This window comes from Gambusia affinis, linkage group LG15 (genome assembly GCF_019740435.1).
Source record: "Gambusia affinis linkage group LG15, SWU_Gaff_1.0, whole genome shotgun sequence".
Taxonomy (NCBI): domain Eukaryota; kingdom Metazoa; phylum Chordata; class Actinopteri; order Cyprinodontiformes; family Poeciliidae; genus Gambusia; species Gambusia affinis.
In genome coordinates this window covers 15536193-15562528 of record NC_057882.1, presented here as the reverse complement: position 1 = coordinate 15562528, position 26336 = coordinate 15536193, and the positions used below count along the sequence as shown (strand labels likewise).

Below are 26336 nucleotides of genomic sequence, written 5' to 3'. Positions count from 1 at the left end.
TATATATATATATATATATATATATTATAAAACACAGTGGTGAAAACATTTAAAAGGCCCCAGCTAGGGCATAACTAGCACAAATGCAACCTGACTTATTAGTAGCCCACAAGCATAAGGAGAAAAAGTCAGTGTTCTGCTCTTTACAGCTGAAATTTATCCATTAGTTTTGCATAATAAGAAAATTACCAGTGAGTAGACATTGCAAGCTGCCATTATTGTATGGCTTACAAGCTTAATGAGAAAAGTAATGAAATAAGGCCAGAATGAATGGCATTTAAAAGAGTGCGTGTCACTTTACTTATTTTGTGAAAACTACCGAATACTTGTGACTGAACTGACTGCTGGAGAGGTAATGTACATTTCAGACTTCACAAGTTAGAAAAACAACATGATTGGTAACGGGGCTTATAGGAAGGCGTCGCACCATTCCTTAAGACAGCCATAGCAGTCGCGCTGCTGCTTGGCGTTTGCTCCACATGTATCTTTGAGCCAGTCACGGAAAAGCTCCTCATCTTTCTTCAGAACGAGGAACTGCCCAAGGACAACGTAGGCCTAGAAGAAGAAGAAAAATATAGCAGACAGAATTGATTAACAAAACTGCAATAATTTTTTATCATAGAGAGAAACATGTTGTTAAGCTGCTGAACTTCCAAAAGCTGCTCTGGCTACCATTCCTCCTGGCCTCTGCTGTAATGTTAGCAGATCGTTCAATGTGGCAGCAGAAAGGGAAATCAAGCTGGCATTTTACCAACATTGTGTTGAACAGAAAATGAAAGACAAGACTCTTTCACCGTTAAACTAGTTTGTCACTACCCAGGAAATTCAGTCAAATATATCAAAACCAATAAAACTGAAACTGTAATGAAGTTCTTCATGTATATGCAAAAAAAAAAATCCAGAGCTCTTAGTCATTTTTTCTGTGTTGGAGCGCAGCTTCCTTTAATGTTAACTTAGTGTTTGTTTTTTTTTGTCAAAAACCAAATAAAGCTTAGGGTCATATGCTTTATAAAAAAATATTCCTTTCTTTTCAATCAAAGAAATGTTCTAATTTTATAATATAGCACAAACAATAAATTATTTAATCAGTCGAAATGCAGACAGGCAAGTCAGACCTCAAACAAAACAGGTCCCTGACCTCTGACCCTTTCATCAATTCACCCTTTTTTTTTATGTACAAAGAAATAAAAGACACACCTTGTCAAAACCTTTTTCCTCCAGCTTCCCCCCAAGGACTTCTCCGATGCCGGCCAGAGCCATGACAGGTTTCTCACCCATGGGCTCAGCCACGAACTCCTTATGTTTTTGGGATGTTGAAGACATGGCCGTGTCAAAGATTCAATGGCTGAGCTGCAACATGAAGGATCACAAAATAATTCGGGCAATAGCCAAAAAAAAAAAAAAAAAAAATTTTGTTCAACAATATTTTACTGGTATGACAAGGTATTTCTTTGCACCAAATTATTTCAGCTATATAACACAAATGTATTCAACTCCATCTAGAAGAAATACTTCCCAACACGTGTTGAGTAAACTGTAATCGGAGCTTAATCGATATCAAGATTGTTCTGATTGTCCTTTCTAATCAGGGTTACGCAAACGCTTCAGCGCTGCACGGCAAATTAAGAGCAAAGTTCACTGCAAACTTCACGTAATTAAAGTAATGTTCGTTCCTGACCCATAATAAGTAAACTACTCTTATCACAGTGGAAAATCTGTCGTGTTTCTGTTAGGAAGCTCGCGCTCCAGAGACAGCCGTGAAATGGGCGCGCAACACCAACATTTGTGTCACAATGACCGGAGGTTCACTGCTAGCTTCACATTCCATTAAAAAACCTCTGACCCAGAAATCCTGCAGCCCAGAGGGTGCGAGCCACTACCAAACATTGCGCAATCCATAAAAAAATTTCTCTGAGGAAGCACCAGGTTTGAAATTAGCGCTACTGAGACATGATGTAGCTCAAATTGAAGGCGCCTTAAGACTAAAACAACAACAACGCTTCTCAGCTCGTTTTCCTTCTCTTTGGTGCTTACTATAATCTACGGCTCTGTAATTCTCACAGTAAATGTGCAGCTACGGAATAGGACAGCGTGGAAAAACGTACCTTTCAGCGTCCAGTTCAAAATAAAGAAACAGTAACCGAGCGGCTATTTGGTTTCTGTTTCCACCGGCACCCACAATGCATTGCGCCCGCGCCACACGTCATTACTTTGAGGGGAACAATTTGCCCTGTGCATGACCTGGCAGGCGCAAGACATTAAAACGTAAAAGCTTTTGACGTGACTTCGACAGAGGGTCATCATTAACATAGGGATGTATCGTTGATTTTGAGCTTACAGATACATTGTGAATAGTTTTTTTTTTAATTACAGCCAAATCAAATGAATGTGAAAAATAAGAGTTAGTTGATTAATGGCCTGATGTAAGTGCTTTAGGATTTTTTTGGTTTTCCCCTTTACTGCAGCATTCTTGGAGAGACAGGAAAGACAGAACCTTATAAAGCAATGTATCTCTACGTTGTGTAATGTTTATGTTCCATACATCTGTCTGCGACATTACCATTACCCATTTCATATTTAGATATTTCTTTGTAGAATATCCTTTTTTGTTTCCGTGTTGGTAACAAATGGAGCTCCTTTGGGTCTATGAATGTCTTCTAAAGGATTCAGTGCCTTAATTTATAAATTAGTCAGTCAATTTAAATCATGTACAAATAGTTTGCTTCGACATTAATTACGCTCTAGAACCACAACTGGCTTTTGGACCTTCCACAATGGCTTTTACTCACTCAGGCTAAAAAATGATGCCAAACTATATAATACCAAATGCAGGTTTTAGCTTTTTCATGGAATAACTGCATTTAAATTGATACCAAAAGTACCAGATCTATTTTTCTTGTCCTTAAATTAGAAACTGTGCTATTTTTTGTTACATAAATCTCCACAAACTTTATTCCACTTAGAAGAAAATGGAACAAACCTCCTTTTTCAAAGGTTTCATCTTTTTCTTTATTTTAAAACCAAAACCCAGAAATAAAATGATGGTTCTATAAGACATTTCTTACCGTAGGCATTTAACAACAATTATAAGATGCATTTTCCCAAAAGGTCAGGCCATAGTTGCTGCTCTAACATAGCTTTATTCAGTTGGACTCAGAGTGAAAATGTCTCTCTGGTTTGCAAAAGTTGCAAATACCTGATGTGAGCAATCCAAAAAGTACCCAGTGTTTTCAATTTTAAAAGAAAAGCTTCTTGAAAATAAGTAGAAGATCGTCACAAAAAATGATAGCTGCAGAACCCATGTCTTTTAAGCAAAAATAACTAAAGCAGTTCCACCTTTTGCAGGTTTTGCATTTGCATTAACAGCAGAATTGTTCGCCGGATAATCCCATTTTACAGAGATTAAAAAACAGAGTCGCATAGATAACTGGAACGCTAAGCAGGGTCTAAGATAAAACATGAATACTTTCTTTCTCTTAACACTAACCCTGAAGGATGCTAAAGCGACCATTTCAGGAGGCTCAGTTTTTAATCACAGACTGTCCCACACCTGTTTAGAGTTTTCAAACGAATCTGCATGAATTTGTTTTGCATACCAAGTGAACAAATGCCTGAAAGCTCTCTGGAACTGAAAGTGAAATGTCGGAAGCAGGTGTAGAGTTTTAAATATAAAATTAAGAAGAGAAATTATTTTTCTTAATGGAAATGGATAATAAATAAAACACACAATGAGGGAAAGAATGAAGTTTATTAACTTTTCAGCAAGAGTACACAAAGACTAGAGGGCTGTGCAAGGAATTGCTCTTCTTGTCAATATTGTGCGCATTAATCGCCTTCCTCCTGACAACCTGTGTCCAGCGTTTGCATCCGTCTTTGGGAAGAGAGGCAAGGTCGAGGAGGCGGAGGCGAGCTCCGTCAATACAACCTTCACAGTAGCTGAGGGAGAGGAGCTAGCCTTAATGAGCTACAGCAGCAGCCTACAGCTCAGCTAGGACGTTGGAGGAGAGGCTGCAGGTCAGCCCAGTGCCGTCCGGCTCCACGTTGATCTTCTTCACCACTCCGTCCTCCACCAACATTGCGTATCTGAAGCGGATTATTCAGAACACGAAGGATTCAGATCGTAATCCGTACAGCAAGTAAATAGCCATCTTTGAAAACAACCACAATTACAGTTTTAAAAGCTTCAGGTATTGAAGTCAATCAAATTTCCAGGTTTATTTCAGTACATTCACAAAAATAAACATTGTAAATGTTTTGCGATTGGCTATGTTTATAAATTTATACATCTTGCAGTTGTCAAGTTAAGAGTATCTAGCACTGATAGTCTAAAATACATCAGATTTGTTTTAAACCACACTTTGTTGACTTTAATTAATAGCCTAACAGAGCAGTTTTATTGATTTGTTTTGTCGTTTTAGGTCCAATTCAACAACTTCATTGGATTACTATTTATTAGAAAATATAAGGGGAGAAAAACTGTAGCAAACAGTAAAGGGCATGCAACCTTATTAAGACAATATAAAGATACCTTAAGTTCATTAACATTCAGAACTAAATTAAACTGTAATTTAATTGTGAAATTAAAATCAGAGTCATAGCTATAACAATGCTTACCTCTTGGAGCGTTGGTTGCCCAGTACCTGCACAATTGTATCGTTGTCAAGCAGCAGGTCGACCGCCTAATGAGCGCAAACAGGAAGAGCTGATGAGTACAAAGACTTTGAACTAAGCTGGCATATAGGGGACATTTATTTTTACCTTTGCAAATGCACCAGTGGGATCAGCCAGCATTCTAACCTACAGAGAGGAAAAAAAGAAAACAAATAAATAAACACTTCTCCACACTAGAAGCTCGCATTTTGCATATTTCTATCCGATCTATACCTTTCCATCTGTTCCATGCTCCTTTCCCCATGCAGCCATGACGAATGCATCATTGACAGAAATGCACGCCACCTCCTGTATACCTTTACTCCTCAACTCCTGGGCTTGCTGCACGAAGCCTGGAAGGTGAGTCTGCAAGGAGCAGAGAAAGAATGAGGGCGGCTGATGAAAAGGTCAGTGTGTGGAGGAGAGGGTAAGAGGAGTCGACGGCGGGGGGCCTCACCTTAGAGCAGCCGGGGGTAAAGGCTCCGGGTACGGCGAAGAGGACTCCTTTTTTTCCCTTAAACAGCTGATCCATGGACACTTTATTTCCTGGTTCACCCTCCTGGACCTCCACTGCAGGAAGAGCTTCACCAACCTGACAGAGATCAGGACAAGAAAGATGATTAAAAATTGAGCTAGAGCAATGCCAGTCTTTTAAAATGTTCACTTTATTTTTTTTTCCATACCAGCTAGCAGCATTTATTTTGCAATTTAAACAAATTTTTCAGTCTGATTTGTTAAAATAAACCCCTTTTTATTTCTCAGCTTTCAAATAAATCTATTTATGGAGCACAGATGAATCTGAACACAAAAGAAGACGGATCTGCATTTGACTATTTCATAATATTAGAATGAAGTGAACTCAATTTGGACCCAATTGGACTCTGTATAAAAGAAACTATATTAAACCTGTATGACGTAGACTACATACATAAACTGCATGGAATCTGACATGGAATAATAAGTAGCTTTTTGTCTTTTATACCTTGTTTTAATGGTAAGATAAATATCTTTACTGACAGGAATTTTGGTTATTCCAAAATATGCAAATACCGATTAAAGGCCACTAGATGGAGACAAATCACCATATTTATAAATCCTACATTTATTAATTAATTTTCTTGACATTTTCAAAGTGTGCAGCCAACGTAAACGATTAAAGTTGAAAAACACAGGTTGACTCATCCACATATAATTATTTCACCTCCATACAAGCACAGCAATGACAAAGGAGAATGAAGAGCGAAAAGACTTATATGCGAATAAATCCTTCTGTTCTGTACCAGAACTACCTTCTAATGAGTAAAATGGTTTCCAAAATAGTCACAAAAAAGTAGTGTTAACTAAAGGGGCCCTTTATTACCAAATGTTAGGTTTCAGTCGATAGCTCCAAGTCGAGCATAACTTGCTGCTGAATGACAACTAACTGAACATTATGTGCTATTCGGCTGTCATGGCGACACCGTGAGAGCCCCGCGAGCTACTCCCAAACCCCAAAAACAACGTAAATACATTTTTTTGCAGGGCAATACTTGTTATCCCATTCGCTAAAGGTCAAAGGGCGTTCATCAAAGCTAACGCTATCTGAAAGTTTGTTACCTTAATCGGCATCTTGGTGACTGGAGAACAGTGCAGCAATCTGACGAACCGGAAGACTCGGGGGGTTTTAAGAAGCGAGCCCGTCTGGGAAAACATAATGGCTCCGCTGTAGCTGCGCAGCTAACCGGAGCTAACCGTTGAGGACTGCGTTACGACTAGCGTATTTAGCATGGTGCGTTCAGAGGCACGTCAGAATGGTTTTACTGCCACTCTGTTATTTACAGTCACAGCAAATGCCCGTGGATGTGTCTCACCCAGTTTGTCTGAGAGGACTTTAACCTATCTCTCAGGTTCAGGCCTGCTAAATCTGAATCACAGCGCCATCTGCTAGTAGCAGCTATACTCCTCAATAGTGTTTAATAGTGATGCTAATACAGGTTTGTTTGTAGAGCTAATTATCCCTTAGCCACAGTCTCTGCTAAAGGGAACGTGGCCATGGTATCCACAGCTGTCCCTTCGTTAAAGCGGGGTAATTATGTCTGTATTGAAAATATTTTAAACCTCTTGAACCTTTTCTCATTTTGTCATGTTACAACCATTAACTTGGGGGTATTGCAACTTGGGAAAAACCAACACAAGGTAGTGTATATGTGAAATGGAAGGAAAATAATACATGCAAAAATGTATTTACTTTCCTTTTCACACTGATACCCCTAAATAAAATGCAGTGTGACCAAGATATAGAGCGATGTAGTCTATGCAATTTAAAGTCAGTATAGGTCCAGCTGTACTCTGGAGGAGCTGCAGAGATTCCCAGCTCAGGTGTGGGCATCTTAAGAAAACCACTTGCCATGCACACCACAAATCTGGCCTATATGGAACAATGACTAAAGGAAAGTTAAGTTCTACGGTCTGCAGTTTCCTACAATCACAGCAGTGGGCATAGAAGTCAAGTTGAAATGTGTTCTGGTCAGATGAGACCAAAATTCACCTATCATCCTAAACAGAGAATCATTACTGTGACTATGGTGGCATCATGCTATGTGGAGGTTTTACTTAGCGGCAGGGAAAGTGGTCAGAGGTGATGGTAAGATGGACGCAGCTAAAAACAGGGGAGTTATGACAGAGCATGCTAGAGGCTGGAGCAGAGGTTGACCTTCCAAGCATTCAGCCTGAGCGACAGTGGAACAGTAAGTGGCTCAAAGTTCAAATCTAAATCCAATTGAGAGTTTGTGGCGAGACTTAAAGGTCAAAACACTCTCCATCCCATCTGGCTGAGCTTTTTGCCGTTTTGCAAAGATCATCAACTATGACAAAACATAAAAAAGTTCAAAGGGTCTGACTATACAAGTCACCGTATGATTCCTTTCCCAACTCTTCTCAAAATACAAGCCATAGCACACTGATTAATTGTGCTAAGCTAACAAAGAGCATTTAGTACCCGAGGTACAGGGTTCCAACACTATCACAGGACCTAGACAGGTCTGCTTAGAGGTGAGAGGAAAAACAGATGGACGCCAACCAAAGCCAAATTGATTTAAATGAATGGGCTGATTTACTTTAAAAGGATTAGCCGCTCGCTAGCTGCGTGAACAGTCAGGGCGTCCGACGTCGACGTCTGTATGAGAATGGTAATAAACACAACACGTATAGATAACACATCCACAGAGATATGAGTCCAATGATGTGTGGTGGTGGTGTGTCCATTTATTACACAACACAAAGCACCTACAATAATCCACTCCCTGCTGCGTCAGACAGTGGACGATCTGGGTTTTTTTTTCTTTCTTCTTCTTCTATGTCACAGTGAGTTTAATGTGAACATGTTTAGACAAGGACATCAAACTGTTTACCTAAAAAAAAAAAAAAAAAAAAAAAAAATGCTTACACAGAAATTTACAGCCGGTATCACACACAAAATCAAAGCAGTGTCGACAAACGACAGTAAATTGAGTAAAAAATAGAATTTAATCATTTAAATACTCTTTCAAAATACAAACATTGATTTGAATTTTCTAAATAACATTAACTTGTTTTTCTTTTTTTATTTATTTAATTATTATAACTGGCGATGTTAAATGTACACGATGGCTATACAAGGAAATGTGTGAGGTTTGGTAATTTGTTGTATTGCTCATTTATATTAATGTGCACATTAGTAATAGAACCTATAAATGACTGTATAATTTGAACAGTGACACCACAAGCGATCAATCCAACTCCCCCGAAACCCATTGTACCGAAAACACACAGACACAAACAGAACAACTCCATCTTTGCAATAAAGAACTGCGTGGTAACAAAGAAATCAGAGATAAAATTAAAAATAATAATAATAAAAATAAAAAAAAACGTCAGATAACAGCAGCTAATCTGGCTCAGATTCTGCCAGATATCTGATGTTGCTAGCGTAGTTTTGCTGCTGCACCAACTATTCACTATTCAAGCAGGATTATTGAGTCAGATGCACCTTAAAAACCAAAAATGAAACAAACTCAGGCTCAACGACTTCGCTAAATCCAATATGCAAGTTGATCGTTTTCTCCACAGTTAGTTGGCCATGTGGCTGATGCTGCCTCCTGAGGTAGCCTTCTGTAGCCTTACTAAGCCACTGCATTTATAGTGCCATTTGAAATTGATCCCTAAACTAACAACACCGCCCCCCCAAAAAAAATAAAAATAAAAAGAACATTGATTATAGCCCGCATGAAAATTTCAAACCCACAACAGTCACAATGTAAGTACCCTTATATCCCAAGAGGGAAACTATATAAAAACTAAGTTTTAAGTTTTTACAAACATCAGCACATAGTAAGCTGCACAAATATTGTAATGGGGGGAATTAGTATTACATCTGCTGGCTTTCTTTTTTTTTATATTATTATTTAGCTTCCACTACAAATTGCATGTTTGTTTATTTAAATGGAGCTGTACATAGCTAAAAGAGTATTGACCGTTTTGGTCTCTAGTTATAGGGATCTGGTTCTCTTTCTTTTTTTTTCTTCTTCTTCTTCTTAAACATTAGATTTCTTTTTTTATTTTTGCTTACCTAAATGATCATTTACACTGTGACTATACAAATAATTCTAATAAAGAGTAGGACCTTCGACACGTTGACCAGACAAGGTTTCAACATCTAAAAGAAAGATGTTGCATAAGCTGAACGACTTGGGAGCCCTGAGCACCGATCCAGGGCGCGGGTTCAAGTTCACCACGTGCATCCACAGGAAGAGGAGGAAGAGGAGGAGGAGGAGGACGAAGGATCTCAAACCGAAACCGTTCGAGATCTTTTATGCAATGTTCGTCGTCACTGCAGAAAAATGCAGCAAAATCTCACCGCGCACATTAGCAGTCATGTAGGTTAGTGTTACATATCGCAGCCCAAGTACGAAAGAAGCGTTTTTTTCTTCATTTCTTTTTTCTTAGACACACAGCTGCAGAGGTCAAAGTGTGGTTGTAGTGGACGAGGAAGGTGAGAGGGAAGGAGAGAGGGCGTTATAAAAACAAGCAAAATGAGGCGGATCCATTGCTAATCCAGCCGCTATCGCTGCCACCAAAACTTTAATGTAAAAAAAAAAAAAAAAAAGGAATTAAATAAAGCTGTCTTCTTCCCTGATCTCATTTGTTTCCCGCTGCACGCGACCACAGACACGCATGCTGCTGGAAGCCAGGTTTTTGCTGCTAGGACAAAATCTTATGGATATGCCCGATCCTCCGCCGTACAGCATAACGTTTAGAATCCATCCGGAACTTCTCAGTGGCTTAATGTTAAATAACCCTCTTATTTAAAAAAAAAAAAAAAAAGAAGAAAAAAAGTTGTAGTCTTTCCCGTTTTCCACACATACATCCTGTATTCCTAGAATACAAGAGAATAGCATTAAAAAATAACAATAAGCACTTGGGGTCCAAAGTATACAGAAGAACCGATACAAATACTAACAAGCATCTTGTTTTTATATTTTGAAAGTCATGGATGATATTGCTTTTAAGATATTGCAAGTAGGGGATGCTGCGTTGGCGCAGGTGCAGCGCACAACCCACGTAAGGAGGCCTCAGTCCGCAACATGGCCGTCGCAGGTTCAATTCCTGCATGTCTTCCCCCCTCTCTCAATACCAACTTTCCTCTCTGAGCGCGCTCAAAGCCCACCAGAGTCAATAAAACCTTTTTTAAAAAAAGAAATATTGCAAGTAACTCCTACGGGTTTGCCTACAACTCCTGTCCCCCACCTCAATGGACCCTCAAGCCTTACACTACATGTCTCAATATGGCTTTTATGTGCAGATGTAGCATTATGTTAAAAAGTTCAAAAGCTACACAGATTGCAGTCTGTTGTGTACCTAAAAGTGAAGTGGTAAAGTATTCGTAGCTTGATGCCATAAAAAAAGAAAAAGCCTTCCATGATGTAGTTCAAATATTACGCTGTCACACTTGCAGGTTTTTTGTTGTTTTTTTTTGTTTGTTTTTTTTTAACTGGAGCTTGGCAGGTACCGCATGGTGTAAAAAGCAAAATCCGTCTAAAAAAACGTGAATACAGTTTATTTTCTTACACTTTCCTTGCTTAAAATGAGAAGCATAAATCCCTCAATAGTTCTAATAAAAACTTTCCTTTTTGTTTTTGTTTTTTTCTTTAAAAAAAAAAAAAAAAAACACTTGTCCAGTCTTGTAGACCATCTCTGTTGTTGGTTTGTTTTTCTTTTTCCTTTCTTTTTCTTTTTCCTTTGGCTCCACACTCTACGGAGAGTCCATCATGGCTTCCAGCATCTCCAGAAATAGTTTGTGCATGGGAACGCCGCCACGGGTCTTGATGCTGTAGAAGGTGGTGAGCGCGCGGCCGGCAGTCTGTCGTAGGAGCGGCAATGTTAAAAGGAGACGCCCCGCCCGCTGGCGGTCGTCCGGGCACCGCTGACACTCCAGGTCCAGCAAGGCCTGGTGGAGGATGTCCCGGAGCTTCTGCACAGCCTCCATGTCCTCGATGTAAACAGAGTCTGGCAGAAACAACGTAGATTAGTTCAGCTTTTTGCTCCAGTTGAATGAAACACGGACATGCAGATTGTGCCACTATATTCTTTGACGTTTGCTCTTATCGCCGAGTCTTTAAGCAGCAGCTCGGACTGCAGACATTTCTACAACTTCTCCCATCGTTGTTAATGCAGCTACATCGTCCTTGGATGTAGCTCGCTCTAAAGTATAAATAGAATTGAACGTGTGCCGTTTAATTCATTCAGCCGGTGTTGCCAGAGCACACCTGCAGCTACTAGGAAGTTCTCCCTGTTTTATCTGCATGATTATTCTGTAAAGCTCAGCGAATGGTGAGCAACGCCACTGTTTTAAATTGGTTTTCTTTCTAGACAACTACTATCAACTAACACTAAACTGCATCAGTGTGGATGAGATATGACAATCGCTTTTAATAGTTTATCTTATGTCAACCCTCAGCCTCAACATAAAAAGGACATCGCTGAATCAGCCGTTTTTGAAACACCGATAACAGACACTTGTTTCGTTGCTCTACATTAGTTCACCTTAATAAAACACCTAATGCACTTTTATAGTTTATTATGTACATGTTAGCCATTCAGTCGATCTATGAGAAGATTTAAAAGTAGATAAACAGAGGTGTTGAACACATTTAACAGATCATGAGGCTGAATGAGGTTAGTGCATAAAAATTCAAGTGCAAGTACCCGAGTTTGTGAGGGCGATGGCTTTCAGCATGACAAACTCCTCTCGGTCCACATTTAGCGCACGGAAACGGCGTGCGAGCTGGCTGATGGCCGCGTTTAGCTCCGTCAGTCCGGCGACGCGCGACATTTCCTCGTCGAGGACAAAATCCTCGGCGAAGACCACCTCGTCCTCACAGCCGATGGAGCGGTACGCTACGCCCAGAACCAGCACCTCCAGCCACACCGACTGCAGCACGGACATCTGGTCTGCTAGAGACAGAGACAGGAAGCCTGCAGGAGGCACAGAGACATCCACAAGGTTTGTATGAGAAGAACATGGTAGGTTCCATACATCTTCGGTGTAGGGAGCTGCTCATCCGACTCTACATGACAAACACATAGCATCTGAACAAATGATTGGTTTAGCTCAAGCCGTTCTATTGCAGCTGTGGCTCCACGTTTTGGGTCAACTTTACACGGCTTCCTTTCTACTTGGGGTATCAAAATATAGGGGCCCAAATGCAAATCCCCCACATTCTTTTTAAAAGTACTCTAAAGCCCATACGGGGTATGAATACTTTTGGAAGTCATTTTGAATTATTGGTATGAGAAAAGAAGAGATAAACAATAAAAATAAGTATATATGTAAGGTTTGACCCAGGAACATCCTATTGGGCCAAATAGATCATATGAATCTCTGAGTGATTAAAAAGATCCTTACTGAGAAGTAATTTTTTTCAATGAGAAAACAAAAACAGGAAATCAAAAGATTTGCACTCATTGATGCCTCCAGAATCTCATTATCTCTCATGTTTCAGAGACAATTATACAAAACGCACACAGCAGATGCTGCTGTGAATGATGAAGTAATTCCCTCTTAGCAGAGGCGTGCTTAACAGCTTACTGAAGAGAGCACGACAACAAAATTTTCAGTTGGTGGAGGAAAGAAAAATCTGTATTTGTAAATCCACACTTGCGGGTTATAAAAATAACAACGCAATCCTTTCAAATAACAAGGAAGTGTGTCAGAGCGGGCGCTGCGGCAGAGGAGCCGCTGTTCCTGCTCAAAGCTGAGCACAGTCATAACACCATAAACACTTCCTTTACTGAATACGGAAGCCACACGACCCAATCACCTTACAATACCTTGTTACTGTACAGCAGGAACAGATCTTCTTAATCTCTTACATTGCTACCACGCCATAGATGCCTTTAGCTCCACTTCTTTTCTCCGTCGCCGTCTCTTACCAGGAATGTGTTTGGCCCAGCCAATGATCACAACCAGCTCGCGGTCGGCGAGGTCACAGAGGGTGGTGAGGGTCCGCTGGGCCGTGTCGGGCTGCAGAGGGTCCGGCATGGCAAATAACTTTTCGGGCTCGGCCACTAGAAGGTGGGACACGATGATGTTGGAGGAACCTGCGTGAAAACACAACGCAAGCGGTTAATTAACCCGTTAAAACTCGTGAGTTACAGAAATATAACTAATTTATACCCAGATTTGTTTCTCTGATGGTGGAGCAGCTAGATTTGTTTAACAGCTGGAGGGCTCGTTAAATTTTAGTACAGCTTGTGTGAACCATGAGGAGTACAATGAGGCTGTGTTGGCAGTAGAGGGCGCTGTTTTTAGTCTAAATGAATGTTTTAATCAATTCACAAACACAAAGGAAAGTAAAAGGAAAAGATTTTTGAAATTCCACCGCAAATGCTCTACTAAAATGTGCCTCTGTGTGTGGCTTCTATTTTTGAAACAATTTAGATTTTAAACATTTAGCAATTTTTAGAAGCAACTGCAGCCAAACAAGACAAATAGGTAAAGACAGATAAATTATCTGAGCGAATTGTAGACCCCCTTAAATATGTTTCATATAATAATCCATTGGATTATGGCTAGCTTAATGTGTTGTATAAACACTGCTTTATGGTATAAATGAAATATACCACTTACATTACACATAGTGGTTATACATGTATGAAGTGTTTCACAAGTTAATCACTTTATCCCAGACGGAGCTCATTAGTATTTGTTTGAAAAAAAAAACAACATATCAGGTCCAAATGAAAAAGTTTTGTTCTTATTTGCACAAATAAATCTGTTTGAACTCAAAAGGTGAAAAGAAAAAAAACAAAAACACTAAAGAATAGATGGAGGATGAATGTTACCTTTTTCGCTCTCTTTCGTCAGAGATAGAGGGGCGTTCTGATATGTTGCGTTCTCCACCTCCGGGCGTCTTTTGTACTTCTGCCTTCCACCTCTGACTCTGTCGAGACGTACTCCTAAAAACAGAAAGAAATACTTAAAATAGTTCAGAGCAAAGCCAATCAGCAATTAACGTACGGTGCAAAACCCAAACCGCTGAAAATGAGTCAGCATGCGACATCAAGCGCTTACCCTCTTTCAGCATGCCTACTTTGAGGCACTTAGTAAAGCGGCATGCCTGGCAGGCTTTCCTTCGCCTTTTGGTGATTTCGCACTCATTTGATGCAGGGCAGCTGTACTCAATGTTACCTTAACAAGAGAAAACAGAAGTTTAAACTTAAATAGATGTCATCTTCATCACTGACTCTTTATTTAGATCAGTATGAGCTACTAAACATGATCACTGGAGTAAACATCTCAGCGACACGCTCTCTCATTTAAATGCATTTAAAGGTTACAGTGACACGTTACACGGTCGGTGTGTTATGAAATTATTCACCACAACACACACACACACACACACGCATACACACACACACACACACCTTGAATGGTTCTCTTGAAGAAGGCCTTGCAAGCCTCGCATGACGCCACGCCGTAATGATAACCTGAAGCCACATCGCCGCACACCAGACACAGCCTCTTGGGCAGCGTGCTCAGGGCGTACTTGCAGCGCCCCGCTCCGTTTCCGGTGGAGCCCTCCTCCGCCCCGTCGCCGGGCTCGTCTTTAAAATGGCAGCGCAGGGCCGGCGTGTAGAGCGGCGGCGAGTAGCGCTTGGCGCCGTCTCCTCTGGTGCCCCCGCCGCCGCTCTGGGAGGAGTCCGAGGAGACCCCGCCGGGGCTGGTCCGGCCTCCGCCGCCTCCCTCCGGGCTGCTCGGCTCCGCCTTTATGTAGACCTCAGAGCGGCGCTCCCGGGAAGACATGATGCCTGACGGAGCAAAAACAAAGAAAGGTTGAAGTAAATGCAGGTGCAGAGCATGCTGCCGCACATTAAAGAGCGCTAAAGCTGACTGGACTCAGGTAGGAAGTTTCACTTTTACCAGAAACCATTTTTTAGCTATTTAAAAACCTAGCAGATGAGCTCCAGGTGTGGACGCAATTAAAACAACGGTCGCTTCCTGTGGTTTAAAATCCTTGTTGCCAGAGAAACCAAGTTCTACGCCTGTCACGATAAACTGTCCCAGAATTGACTGCGATAAACGACGGCGTTGTTGTTTGGAGACCGTTCTGTTAATATATAGTGCAACTTCGTCCTCTCAGAGACCAAGAAGCTTTACTTTTGTAAAGAACACTTCACACTAGAGCTGGAAGATTTTTTTAAATAGCCGAAAGAAACAAAAGACAAACAAAATCAAATAAAAACCCAATTACAACTGAAAACACGAATAAAATGGCTTTTATCTCTGTAAACAAAATCTCCACTAAATAAAAGAAGTTATCAAAATAAAAATTATAATTTTAATTTAACAGGCTTACTGGTGCCTGCAATTGTCCTCGCCTATATTGAGTAAACCAAACCTGCCCCTCCCCCACATGTTTCTATATACTTCCAGTCAGCTGACTGCAAGAAAAGAAAAAAAACAAAGATGCTTCTTCTTTTAACTTCCAGAAAGAAAGTCAGCTGCTGAAAAACACAGACAGGTGTTACAGCGTGAATGCAAAAAGAGTGCTCGTATTAAAGGTCGCGCTGGAAATGCTAATGGTGGTTAGCTACTTCAAGCAGGTACCTAAAGTAACTGAGCTGCTAATATGAGCCATTACTCTACAGCACAGAGCTGACTTCTAATATCAAGTTTAAACTTACCTCAAGATAATAAACGTTTAGGTAACCTTACACAAATTACATTATTTTGTTCGTTTAATACATGGTCATACATATTCACTCATTAACCTGTAGTACATTTTTTCTGTTTCACTAATGTACGGCTGCTGTGTTCTTGTACTGTGATGTATAGTACATCAAAATATATTATTTTGTTAAATAAAGGCACATGTCATTCACTTTTTCTTTTTTTTTGCGTACATACTGTGAAACCAGCAGGGTTGGGAAATATGGTTTAAGAAAAACAAAATCTCTGAATTTTTAATACCAAATTCAATTTCTGATTTTCAAAGCATTTTCCCTCCTCACCTTTTTCCTTAAAAATAAAGCAACAAATGACAGAAAATATCTGTGTTCTTATAAAAAATAAAAAAAAGATGGTAGATCTTGGTTAACGTCACTCTGAATTATGGAAACCCAAGGAGTGAATTAGTGGGAATAAAAATGCAGATTTTTCCTGCAAGACTCTCAAACTGGTCGGTACCTAATGTGTTTATTTCATCTTAACAAAACTTATAATCAAAGCCATTTAACATTTTGAAATGTGCTTCTAGAGCGCCATCTTATAACATGAGAATGCCGACGCTGAACAACTCAATTATCGATACAACTGTTAAATACGGTGTGGTTTTTTGTGTTTCTTTTCACTTCTAACGTAAAAGCAATGCCATATCCAAAATTGAATAAACCACAGCAAACACAACAAAAACGATCCATGCTCTCCTTGCTGAGAAAGCTAAATAAACTGGCTGAAAACTTAATCTCAGCTGCAGAGCTCAGTCAATTACAGCCAACCTCAACTCCATGTAGTCGAGCGTTTACGTCTGCCGGGTTTAAGGTTTGAACTCGTATCACAGAAGCGCCGTGAGTTGACTGTAAACACTGTCGTGGTAAAGAACAGGACAGCAGAAAAAAAAAACCCTCTCGACACACACTGCGGTGCTCAACCTGCCTAAATCTAACATGACACCTTCTTGGTGCCTTTTCTTCCTATTTTTACCTGCCAATCAAAATGTAGCGTTTAACACTTTGAGATGAAACTCTAGAGTCCTCAGACGATCCCCGCGGTGTGAAGTGTGTCGGCCGTGTCTCTAGTCGTTAAAACAGCCAAGGTGACAGACTGAAGGTCACTGTGCTCATAAACACTGGCCACTCCTCCTTCAGATCCAGAGATATGACTTATGTTGGAGTAATGCAGTAAGAGTACTGCAGTAACCTGCGACTGGGACCAAGGTTGTGTGCAAACCCCAAATTTAAAACAGAAAATTAAGAGGAAAGATAACAAAGCCCACCTCCAAGTATCCAAAATGGAAAATACTTTACACAGCCTTGTTTAATTTTTAACTAATTTATTCAAAAATGGTGACCAAATGTGTACTGTGGAGAATCTAAGATTGCGTATAAAATCCACATATTTTTGCCAAATGGAAACCCAACGTGAACTTGTGCTTTTAAAATGTAATTCAGCTTCCAATAACTTAGTTCTGAAGTTTTCCGTAAAGAAGCCTAAAAGAAGTCAAATCTCTTTGAAATAGACATTTTAAATGTATATGTATATATGAAAACAAAAACACAAGCCAGATTATCCACACATGCACTAATTTATAGGACTCCAATCTGTACCTCTTCTGCCTCGAGGTTTCAGATTATCACCGATGACGACTGATGACTTGAATGTGACTTTTGAGCCTGGCCTATGTGTTTACAATGGTGGTCAACGTCAGTAACCAGTTTTTCTCTCTTTTTTTTTTTGTTTTTTTTTCCCCCCCAACCATCAGTTATCTTCCAGATAAGCAACGTGGCAGCAGACGAATTTATGAAGAGTTGCAAATCTCCAAATTCATTTAGCTGAACTCCATGCTTCGGAACATGAAGAAAACAAAAACAACAGTCTGGGTTGAAAACCGCAATGATAAATTCTAAACTAAACTAAAATAATAATGGGTTCATAGATAAGTCTAGTTTGTTATCGTATTATATTAAGCCTTTAGTCTGTTATCATGTTTAAACTGCCCCAACTGCTTGCAAAAGATGTCTATTACGCACCGGTATCTACTGACAACGTTTTGAGTCTGATATGACTCACATCTCTACATGCATTTATTTAGCGTGACCCCGGTGTTCTGCACTCCTTTGCACAAACACAGTCCTGATAACACACCGCTGTTCCTAATCCGCTGAATACTTGTTCATTTATTCCCCAGGCACAATCTGTTGTTGTGAAGGTGATCAGAGCTGTTCAATATCAGACGTGTAAACTTGAGACTTGCTCAAGGAAGAAAAAATTAAGGAAGCTTCCAGTGACACAAAGATATTAGGAAAACTGAGTCAATCTCTAAGCAATATTTCATGACTACTTGGACTGAATAATACAACAGGGGATTTCAGTTGGTGCTAAAACAATCATCTCAAAGCAGGTTTGCTTTGCTAAAGTGGATATTACAAACCCACAGGTGCTGGCACACGTTTGTTGGAGTTTGCCCTCTCAGGTTATGAGAGGGCTGTTTGGCAAGCAGAAAGGGAGTCACAGCAACCCCGGTTTGTTTAAAGTTTAGCTTAGTTGGACTGAGTTATGCAGCATAGTGAATCCCTTACTTAACGCCAGCAGACCTTGTGCAAAAATCTACATGATCAGCATTGAGATTAAGTAAATCAATTCATCAACCATGTGCACTACTGGCCACCTGGACATATGCTTTGGCAGAAAACATTGAAGAAAATGAAATGCATGCAGGCCATTATAGCTACATTAATCAAACTCGTGTCAAGTTAAACACGGATATAAATGTTGTTTTATTAACTTCACCCAGCATAGAAAACGTGTGTTGCGGCGATGTAAACCCCTGCCAGCACTTTAGGTGTAGCGTTAGCATTAGCTAGCGTCAACATTAGGATGACAGCTGTAGGTTAGCTAACCTTAGCTAACTAAGCTGGCTAGCTGGTGTTAATCCTGACTGGCCGGTTTCCTTCTCTCCCACTGCGGTTTATTTTTGTCACTCTGCCCGGGGCAAGTCGGCGTCTTACCGTACAGCCGTGACCACTACAATGCTTAACGGTTAGCTCTGTCCACGGTGTGGTCTCATGGCACAGGTTGGACAGGAGAATCTGAGAGCAGACTGCCAAGCCTCTGCTAGCTTGTGTCGGCTGCGTGTTCACATGGGCCGGGCCACATCGGCTTTTTGTAACAGCTGCTGTGATCAGGATGGATCTGCTGGGGCTAAACACATTAGATCCAGGAGCAGCACTGGGAGCTGACAAGAAACCGGTTTTACACTGGAAGTTGATGTCTTTCTAAAGCAGCTATAGACTCGCATAAAAAAAAACAACAACAACAGAGACTTGGCGTTAACTCTAGTTAAGACTCTCTTCTGATGTTGGGACTAAAAGAAAAGTTATGATATTGCAGAAGTATTCTAGTTCCAGTTGTTACTTTATTAATTCAAGGGATGAAATAAACAGGGTTCTGCCATGATCTTCAGTTACATATTATTTAGTCTTTTTTTATATAAAATAGTCTAGAATCCATTACATAATTTAACTTAGTTGAAGATTATTTTCTTAAGATTTATATTAAATCCTAGTTCCACTAAATTTTGATCTCTTAGTTATGAAATTGTAAGAGATTGTGAGTAATGATCTAAACAAATTGATTCTGAGCAGCCTCCTGCTGACAGATATTAATTATTGAAGTAACATAACCACTTCTTGACTTGACTTGTTTTTTTTTAATCAGCAGGGTAATCAAAGACCATTCTGTACAGTTTATATCATAAACTTTGAAGCAAAAGCCTAAAAGACAGATCTAAGTTGTGGCTTTAGTGACAGCAGAAGTGCTTGACAATATTCCACAAATTATTCGACCTGCATGCTGCTTAAAGTGTTTTTCGATTTGAAATTCAAACTTAACTTCTTCTACTCATCATACTTTGTTTATTTCTCTCCCGTCTTTAGCCTGAGTGACTGCTTTTTGAGAAAGACGTTAACAATGTCAGCCGAAGGTCCATCACAGGATTGAAGAGCGGTGACTCATCCTGGACATCTATAATCCTTACTGAAGCATAGTTTTGTGGACAAATATTTCATCAACATAAAAGGTAATGTGGGGGCAGCTTACCTGTTTTGTGAACTGGAGCTTGAAACCTATATATTGCTCACTCCTGGTTGGCAGATCGCTGGCTTGTTCTTCCTGCAGGTCTGTAGTTATCAGGACATCTGCAAAGTAAGCAAAGAGCTTTGAGTTTCACACAAAGCAAGAAGACAGATTTTTTTTTATTTTATTTTTTTTTTAAACGTTAAATTAACGTTTCATGTTTTCACAACTTACAAAAGGCTTACCAATTACACTCGTGTGATGTACATCAAGTTAATGTTGGTCAGCTTCTGGTCACAGAATATACCAAAATCTTAAAATTTTACCCTAGTTTTAAAACTACTTACGTTGGATTTGTCATAGAGTTTTTGTGGTTTAAATCGACTGTTTACAGCCGTATAATGTCGCCCCTCCCAAACTTGTTCTGCACACTGCTGGTCAGCTGGCTGACAAAAGCCCACCAAAACCTTCCCACACTTATCAGAAAGGGAAATTTGACAATTTGGAAATATTTTCAGTGAAGTCACTGGTGCTTTTTGGCATCAAATAAATCAGCTGCACCATGTAAACGCATGTTTGCTAGAATAACATTATATAAAACAACTGGGGTAGGGTTATTCAAAACTGTTGTACCATAATAATTTCCATATCTTAGTCCATACCTTCTATTAGTAGTCTTGGTTTCTCAATCCAAAAACTTGCGTGTACTAGCAGCAAAACAACTTCCTTTTCAAATATAAATACACCCAGTGTGTCTATGCAGAAATCTTCACTCTACCCTCCCCCTTGAATGCTGCATGACACACTCCAAAGGTCACAGTCACAGGAATGCTTGAAGGACAGACAGAGTAAAGCCAACACCTTGTCCCTCATTCATCTGAAGTCGTGCAGGCAGAAGTTTGGTTACAACTCTCGGTGAATCTTTACCGAAATTAGTTTAGATAGGGCGAATTTTAGCCTGAGAAAAAAAAAAAAAAAGAGAGAGAGAGAGAGAGATTGCATTCTTGTTCATTTTAAAAAGTAAAATGATCACTTTCATTAAAAAAAAGGACAGAATAGATTTGGTTTTTCACCCTCAACTAAGTCAAATAGTGCTTTCAGTGTTATTAGACACTTGCAAAGTGTTAAATAGCATTTTTGTTATGGTTTAAGTTATAGATAGCGGGGTGTCTCTGTCAGTGCACCACACAGTCTGCACATTAAACTCAGTTTGAGGCTTTCAAATGCCGCGCTCTGTGGAGCCGGAGCGGCACCCCAGTGGTGACCTTGCCTACTGATCTTGGACCGGTGAAAGGTTAATTGCCAAAGTGGATTATGCCTTCAGATCACTGATCTCAATCTTGGTCCAGCAGGCACGGTGACTTACATAGTTCCATGTATTGCAATCGAGATGAATAACTCGAGATATATATATATATATATATATATACATATATATAAACACAGGGTAAATATATACAGTTCTGGAACTGCTGGGTGTAATGAATATTCACGATTTGTGTCATTAGTGAAGAGCTGCAGTGGAAGCAGAAGGACAGAAATAACCACTGCACAAAACCAAGCCAAATCTCTGCATTCTTCGCTCACTGTATGTGTGTGTGCTCATTCATACGATCATTTCGCAGATTCGTGAAGTGTTTGATGGGAGCCAGGGGGATTAACCATTAGACAGACTGACGGGACAAACGCGTGAATTAGCATAGAGGTGATCACATGAGAGGATTGTAAGACAGACAGGAAGCGCGTGCCGCAAATTATTACACAATTTGTACAACTACTTATTCAGCGAGTTGTGCCCCTTAGCCCAATAACACGGTCAGGCGAACTTAGAGCTCTGCCAGGCGAGTCGTGCATGCACGTCAGGCAATCACTGAGGCATGCCCAGAAAAAAAAGAAAAAGAAAAGAAAAAATACATCAATAATGCCTCAAACCCACAGCGCTGGAAGTGTACATGGTATATTTACTGGTAGATGGAGAAGCAACGCGTTGATCATATTCAGTCTCAAGTCAAGTCTTTAATGCTGGAAAGTCGGCTGGACTGCTCCGATGGCGCCCGGACTCTTTTTTCACATCACGTCACCTTTAAGCCGTTTCTCCGCGTAAAAAGGCGATAACCAACAACAACTCCACCCGGCGACTAAAATGCTCTACCCGGCTGTTTGCTGCTGGACACTGGCGCTATCAATTCCCGTTTGGGCTTCTACAACTAGGCTGTGTTTTAATATGAACGTCAAGATATGGAGGAGAAACAAAGAACTTCCGGTAAGAATTAGTAACAATAAAACAATTGTATTTTTCTAGCAACGTCTCTCAGAGCAGTTGACGCTTTGAGCCTATGAGTAACGCTAGAAAATGTTTACTTCTACGTCAGCATATCAGAATGTTTCGAAAAACTTAAAACTGTCTGTAACTGACTAAATAAAGCGGAAAAAGTTGTTTTATTTCTCGAGCTCAGGTGCCAAACTTCCGCTTCTCCTCGTGCTAGCTTGACGAGCTGATGACGCAGCCTCTGTCTCGTGCTCCTCTCTCCTCCCTCTGCCTCGGATTGCGTCCGCTGTTTCTCCGTTACGTCCGTCAACACCTCCACCACCGTCATCATCGGCGTTAAAATAAGGGTCTGCAACCCCAAAATAAAATAAATTCAATCAATCCAGCTTTCACCGTGACGTTGCCCCGGTAACTTTTTCGGAGTCTGTACTGCCCTCTTACCAGTACTGTAGGGTCACCTCATAAAAAACTCACTCCAGTTAGGATTACGGATTTACATATATTTTTATTTTTTGGCAGATTACGCGTATTTATGTTTTGTTTATATAACTGCTTGCAGATGTTTTATTGGGTTATTTTGAGTTAAAATAATAGAGTGTTCCAGAGAGACTGAGCTGCATCTCTTGCGGGACACCACTATGGAAAATGTTGTCATGCTGCTGGTCTTATGCAGCATGACTGACCGGACTCAGTCCACCGTACCACTGTCTGGATAGAGTTCAGTGAAGAATGGTTCATAAATTCACTGAAATTGGGTTAAGGTGGGGAATACAATAGAGCTGCGCTTTTTTTTTTTTTTTTTTCTTTTTTTTTGACTGTGATTTTGTTTTTTTTCTGTTCAAACTTTGTAGACATCCGCATCTCAGCACAGCTGGACTCCAGACTGACTGAAGAAGAGTAAAGTTCCCAAAAGAGGGTGTTTATAACCTTCCACGTTGACTCACGTTCTTAAATTACGGCAGGAAATAAATCTAATATTGTTCAAACTGGGAGTTGGGTGCGTGTATACCCCACCACTCTTGACACTCCACCATTATCTGCTTCTAAATATAGCCCGGTCCAAGTTCGCCCGTGTGGTCGGAACCGACGCGGTCACGCTCGCTTTGCCCCCCACTCTCTCGCGCGGCGTCGGAGCTGTTGGATCTTCCATGTGGTCACATGCGCGTGGCGGGCCGGGCTCGCGACTCACTAGAGGAAAAACTCCCGGTGCTGTCAGCGCGACCTTGAACAAGGTCACTCCCTCGGCGCTGCAGACGCTGCAACTCTGCGGGGCTGCATCACAGCCTTCTGCTGCAGAGTCGGCATTATTCCGGACGAGAAAGCCGTCACGCAGAAGAATTCACGCCGCATCCAGTGGCGGGGGGAAACACACGTGTTTTAAGCAGGTTCTGTTTGATGATTTACTGCTTCGTGAAATGTTCTAATAAGTCATGTATCCTATGGTGGAGAACGACTTTATGGTCTGGTAAGGAACGCTTGATGGATGCCAGCTGAGGTCCCAAAGGTGCTCCTTAGTGCGGGTCATGACCTCAGACAGGTGTAGGCTCATATGGTTTATAAATACCAAGGAGCCATTGTGCATGTAGTGCACAAGCAAGTAAGGTGCAGTATCAGTGAGTCATAGATTACACAAAACAATGTCCACCTTTACACCAAACAACCTACTTATTCAAATCATTACACACACAAAAAAATGTGGAGGGTATTAAATATAAGCTAATAAATTGACATAAATTTCAATAATGCACAGTCTCTAAATGTGTAATACTCAAAAATGGTGAAATATGACTTGAAGTCAATTTGCCCTTCCACCTGCTCGTATCCCCATTTGTACCTTCTTGTTGCCATTCAGTGTGGTTCATTATGTATGTTTATAGCTTTGATAATTTCTCATCTTGCTTTTTTAGCTGCCGTGATTTCACATCAACCATCTATGCACTTAGAAATTTAGTTATATGACTCCAAAAATTGATACCTACCATTAGACCTGAGGTCATAATGTGTCTTATTTCATTAGACGTTTTGCCCAAACAGCAATCGGAAATATGTGTCATGCATATACCTTCCAAATCACATGGTTTGAATGATAATAGCGAAAAATGAAGAATATGAATAACAATAATGATATTTTAGATGAATTCAAATTAGCTTTTGAATTTAAAGTTATGTATTTCTGTCATAAAGTACTTTGCTAAATGTTAAGATTTACTCAGGCAGAAAGGAACCACATGTTCACTTGACAAGTAGGAAATGTCCAGATGTACAGTACAAAGCATTTCAAGGCTGCCAGCACCATTTCATACCTGAAAAATTGCATAGTTAAGGTCTTCAAACCTACTGGTATTCTAATAAAATTACCAATATTTTCCTGATATTTCTTATGCCAACTTCCCATTGATTAAAGTTCCCCTAGGACACATGACAGATTATGACTTCCCATTGAAACTAGAGTAACTAAGCACACTCCAGTTGGAGGCTATTATTACTTATTAGAGTCATAAAACCACAATTGTTTACAGAAAACGAAACCTAAGTCTACAGTCATCAAAGCTGGTTTAAAAAAATGATATATGGCTGGTACAAAATGTTCCTGTTGTTGCCTGAAAATGTTTTGGTTGTTTTGTACCCAAGGTTTTAGGGTATTATCAAGTCAATAAATTTAAGAACCCGTCACAAGATTTGTTATTGAGCAGGTTTCTGTGTTAGGGAGAGAATTTAAGTTTGCGTCCAACTAAAACTCAAACATACTAGCAAGTTCGGCTACTTAAAACCTAAGATTACCGTTGTGACTGAGAAGCAAATCCTGGCTGTATTTGCCAAGGAAAATGTTGACAGTTCACCTTGATAAAGTATATTTTAAAAGTTTAGCAGTATTTTACTAAAATTGTATGTCTTCATCACAAAGCCATTGTTAATATTTGCCTTTGATGAGCCAAATGTGCCAAATAATCTTGGTAATTAAGTTGGTTTTAGAAATTGGTTGGTTTAACCTTTAAACTTACGTGATGTCTTCACAGAAGTATTGGTACAAATCTACCAAAATAAAATGTACACACATTTTTAAACCAGTCTGACTGATTAGGTTTTCACAGTTTGTTTGATCGGTACACCAGCTGAAGAAAGTTGGTCTTGACTGATGGCCAGAAATGAGAAGCCAGAACAAACCTGCACCAAAAAGGTAGTGCAAGATAAACATGGTTATTTTTTTGCAATGTAAATTAACTTACTATATTCAGATTGCCTAGGTTAATTTGTAATAATTACCCATAAGGTCAAGGTCTACCATTGTTTTTCTGAACCAGTATCAGAGAACATGTACTCAAGTCCAGGGAGTGCTGCGTTGGCAAAATAACTAACTTCTTTGGGGCACAGATGTCTCGTTGATTCTATGTCTAGGTTAGTATTGTATCATTACTAAATTAGAAAAAGAAGTCCTGACCATGGGAATCCCGGATTTATCTTATTCTGTCAAAAAGGCTGCGGTTTCTATCTTGTGTTTTGTGCAGCACTGTAGAGACACCATATTTGGTTCTAAATTGGGTACGGATTTTCCCATTGAATTCAGGTCAGGAGTGTGCCTCGGCACTTCAGACACTGCCCACCATTCGTCCTCTAGTGGCAGCAGATGGAGGCTGCGGTGGATGACGTTATAGCAGCTGAGAGTGTGTCCTCCAGTAAAAGGTCACACACTGCCTATGTACATCATCTCTGCTTCCTGAATTCCTTGGTTGCAGTCCTCAAACGTTTCCTTTTCTTTTAGCAATGTCCTTCAGAGCGGTCTCAGATTTCCAAGGGATACGTTATTATATGGTTCTTCGCCTTTATGTTTTTATTTGGCAAACCTGAGGCTAGATGGAAAGATAGGATAATTAAAAATAGCCTCATGCCATATAATTAAGATTGATGCCAAACCACAATCAGGAAGTAGATTAAAATTTCACTCCAGCGCCACAAAGGTATTAAATTTGTTGCTGCATCTTGCCTGCCATCTGCTGGTTGCCTTAACATAAAAGTCAGCAGTTTTTGTCTTTAACAAGCAATTGTGTAAAACGGTTTTTAGAAGCATCTAGCTGTTTTTCTAATTGAAAATAACTAAGAGATAAGAGA

General features: G+C 40.1%; 3 protein-coding genes and 1 long non-coding RNA gene across 8 annotated transcripts in view; 1 reads left to right on the top strand and 3 right to left on the bottom strand.

Annotated features, from left to right (window-relative positions):
• Positions 1 to 12: 12 nt before the first annotated feature.
• On the bottom strand, positions 13 to 2229 carry banf1 (BAF nuclear assembly factor 1). Of its 2 annotated transcripts, none has more exons than XM_044139707.1 (3): positions 2106 to 2229; positions 1198 to 1350; positions 13 to 555 (listed from the first exon to the last, which is right to left on the bottom strand). In XM_044139707.1, exons 2-3 carry the CDS (start codon positions 1321 to 1323, stop codon positions 409 to 411), a joined length of 273 nt encoding a protein of 90 aa, XP_043995642.1. In that variant the 5' UTR covers positions 1324 to 1350; positions 2106 to 2229; the 3' UTR covers positions 13 to 408. The 2 variants fall into 2 exon arrangements, with proteins under 2 accessions (XP_043995642.1, XP_043995644.1); XM_044139709.1 differs by lacking the exon at positions 2106 to 2229 and adding an exon at positions 2035 to 2053 and having other exon boundaries at positions 19 to 555.
• Positions 2230 to 3729: 1500 nt separating this feature from the next.
• prdx5 (peroxiredoxin 5) lies at positions 3730 to 6722 on the bottom strand. Its single transcript, XM_044139703.1, has 6 exons — positions 6247 to 6722; positions 5108 to 5242; positions 4885 to 5016; positions 4759 to 4797; positions 4615 to 4679; positions 3730 to 4083 (listed from the first exon to the last, which is right to left on the bottom strand). Exons 1-6 carry the CDS (start codon positions 6340 to 6342, stop codon positions 3978 to 3980), a joined length of 573 nt encoding a protein of 190 aa, XP_043995638.1. The 5' UTR covers positions 6343 to 6722; the 3' UTR covers positions 3730 to 3977.
• A 3980-nt stretch (positions 6723 to 10702) lies between these two features.
• Positions 10703 to 22200, bottom strand: esrra (estrogen-related receptor alpha). 4 transcript variants are annotated; one of them, XM_044139679.1, is made up of 9 exons: positions 21926 to 22200; positions 20623 to 20918; positions 19985 to 20082; positions 14593 to 14976; positions 14240 to 14356; positions 14011 to 14124; positions 13099 to 13266; positions 11872 to 12141; positions 10703 to 11172 (listed from the first exon to the last, which is right to left on the bottom strand). In XM_044139679.1, exons 4-9 carry the CDS (start codon positions 14969 to 14971, stop codon positions 10919 to 10921), a joined length of 1302 nt encoding a protein of 433 aa, XP_043995614.1. In that variant the 5' UTR covers positions 14972 to 14976; positions 19985 to 20082; positions 20623 to 20918; positions 21926 to 22200; the 3' UTR covers positions 10703 to 10918. The 4 variants fall into 4 exon arrangements, with proteins under 4 accessions (XP_043995614.1, XP_043995615.1, XP_043995613.1 ...); XM_044139680.1 differs by having other exon boundaries at positions 20822 to 20918; XM_044139678.1 differs by lacking the exon at positions 20623 to 20918 and having other exon boundaries at positions 21926 to 22163.
• Positions 22136 to 26336, top strand: part of LOC122844359 — a 43544-nt gene continuing 39343 nt past the window's right edge. Inside the window, exon 1 of the long non-coding RNA XR_006372871.1 lies at positions 22136 to 22223. This is a non-coding gene — a long non-coding RNA (uncharacterized LOC122844359). The remainder of the gene's footprint in view (positions 22224 to 26336) is intronic.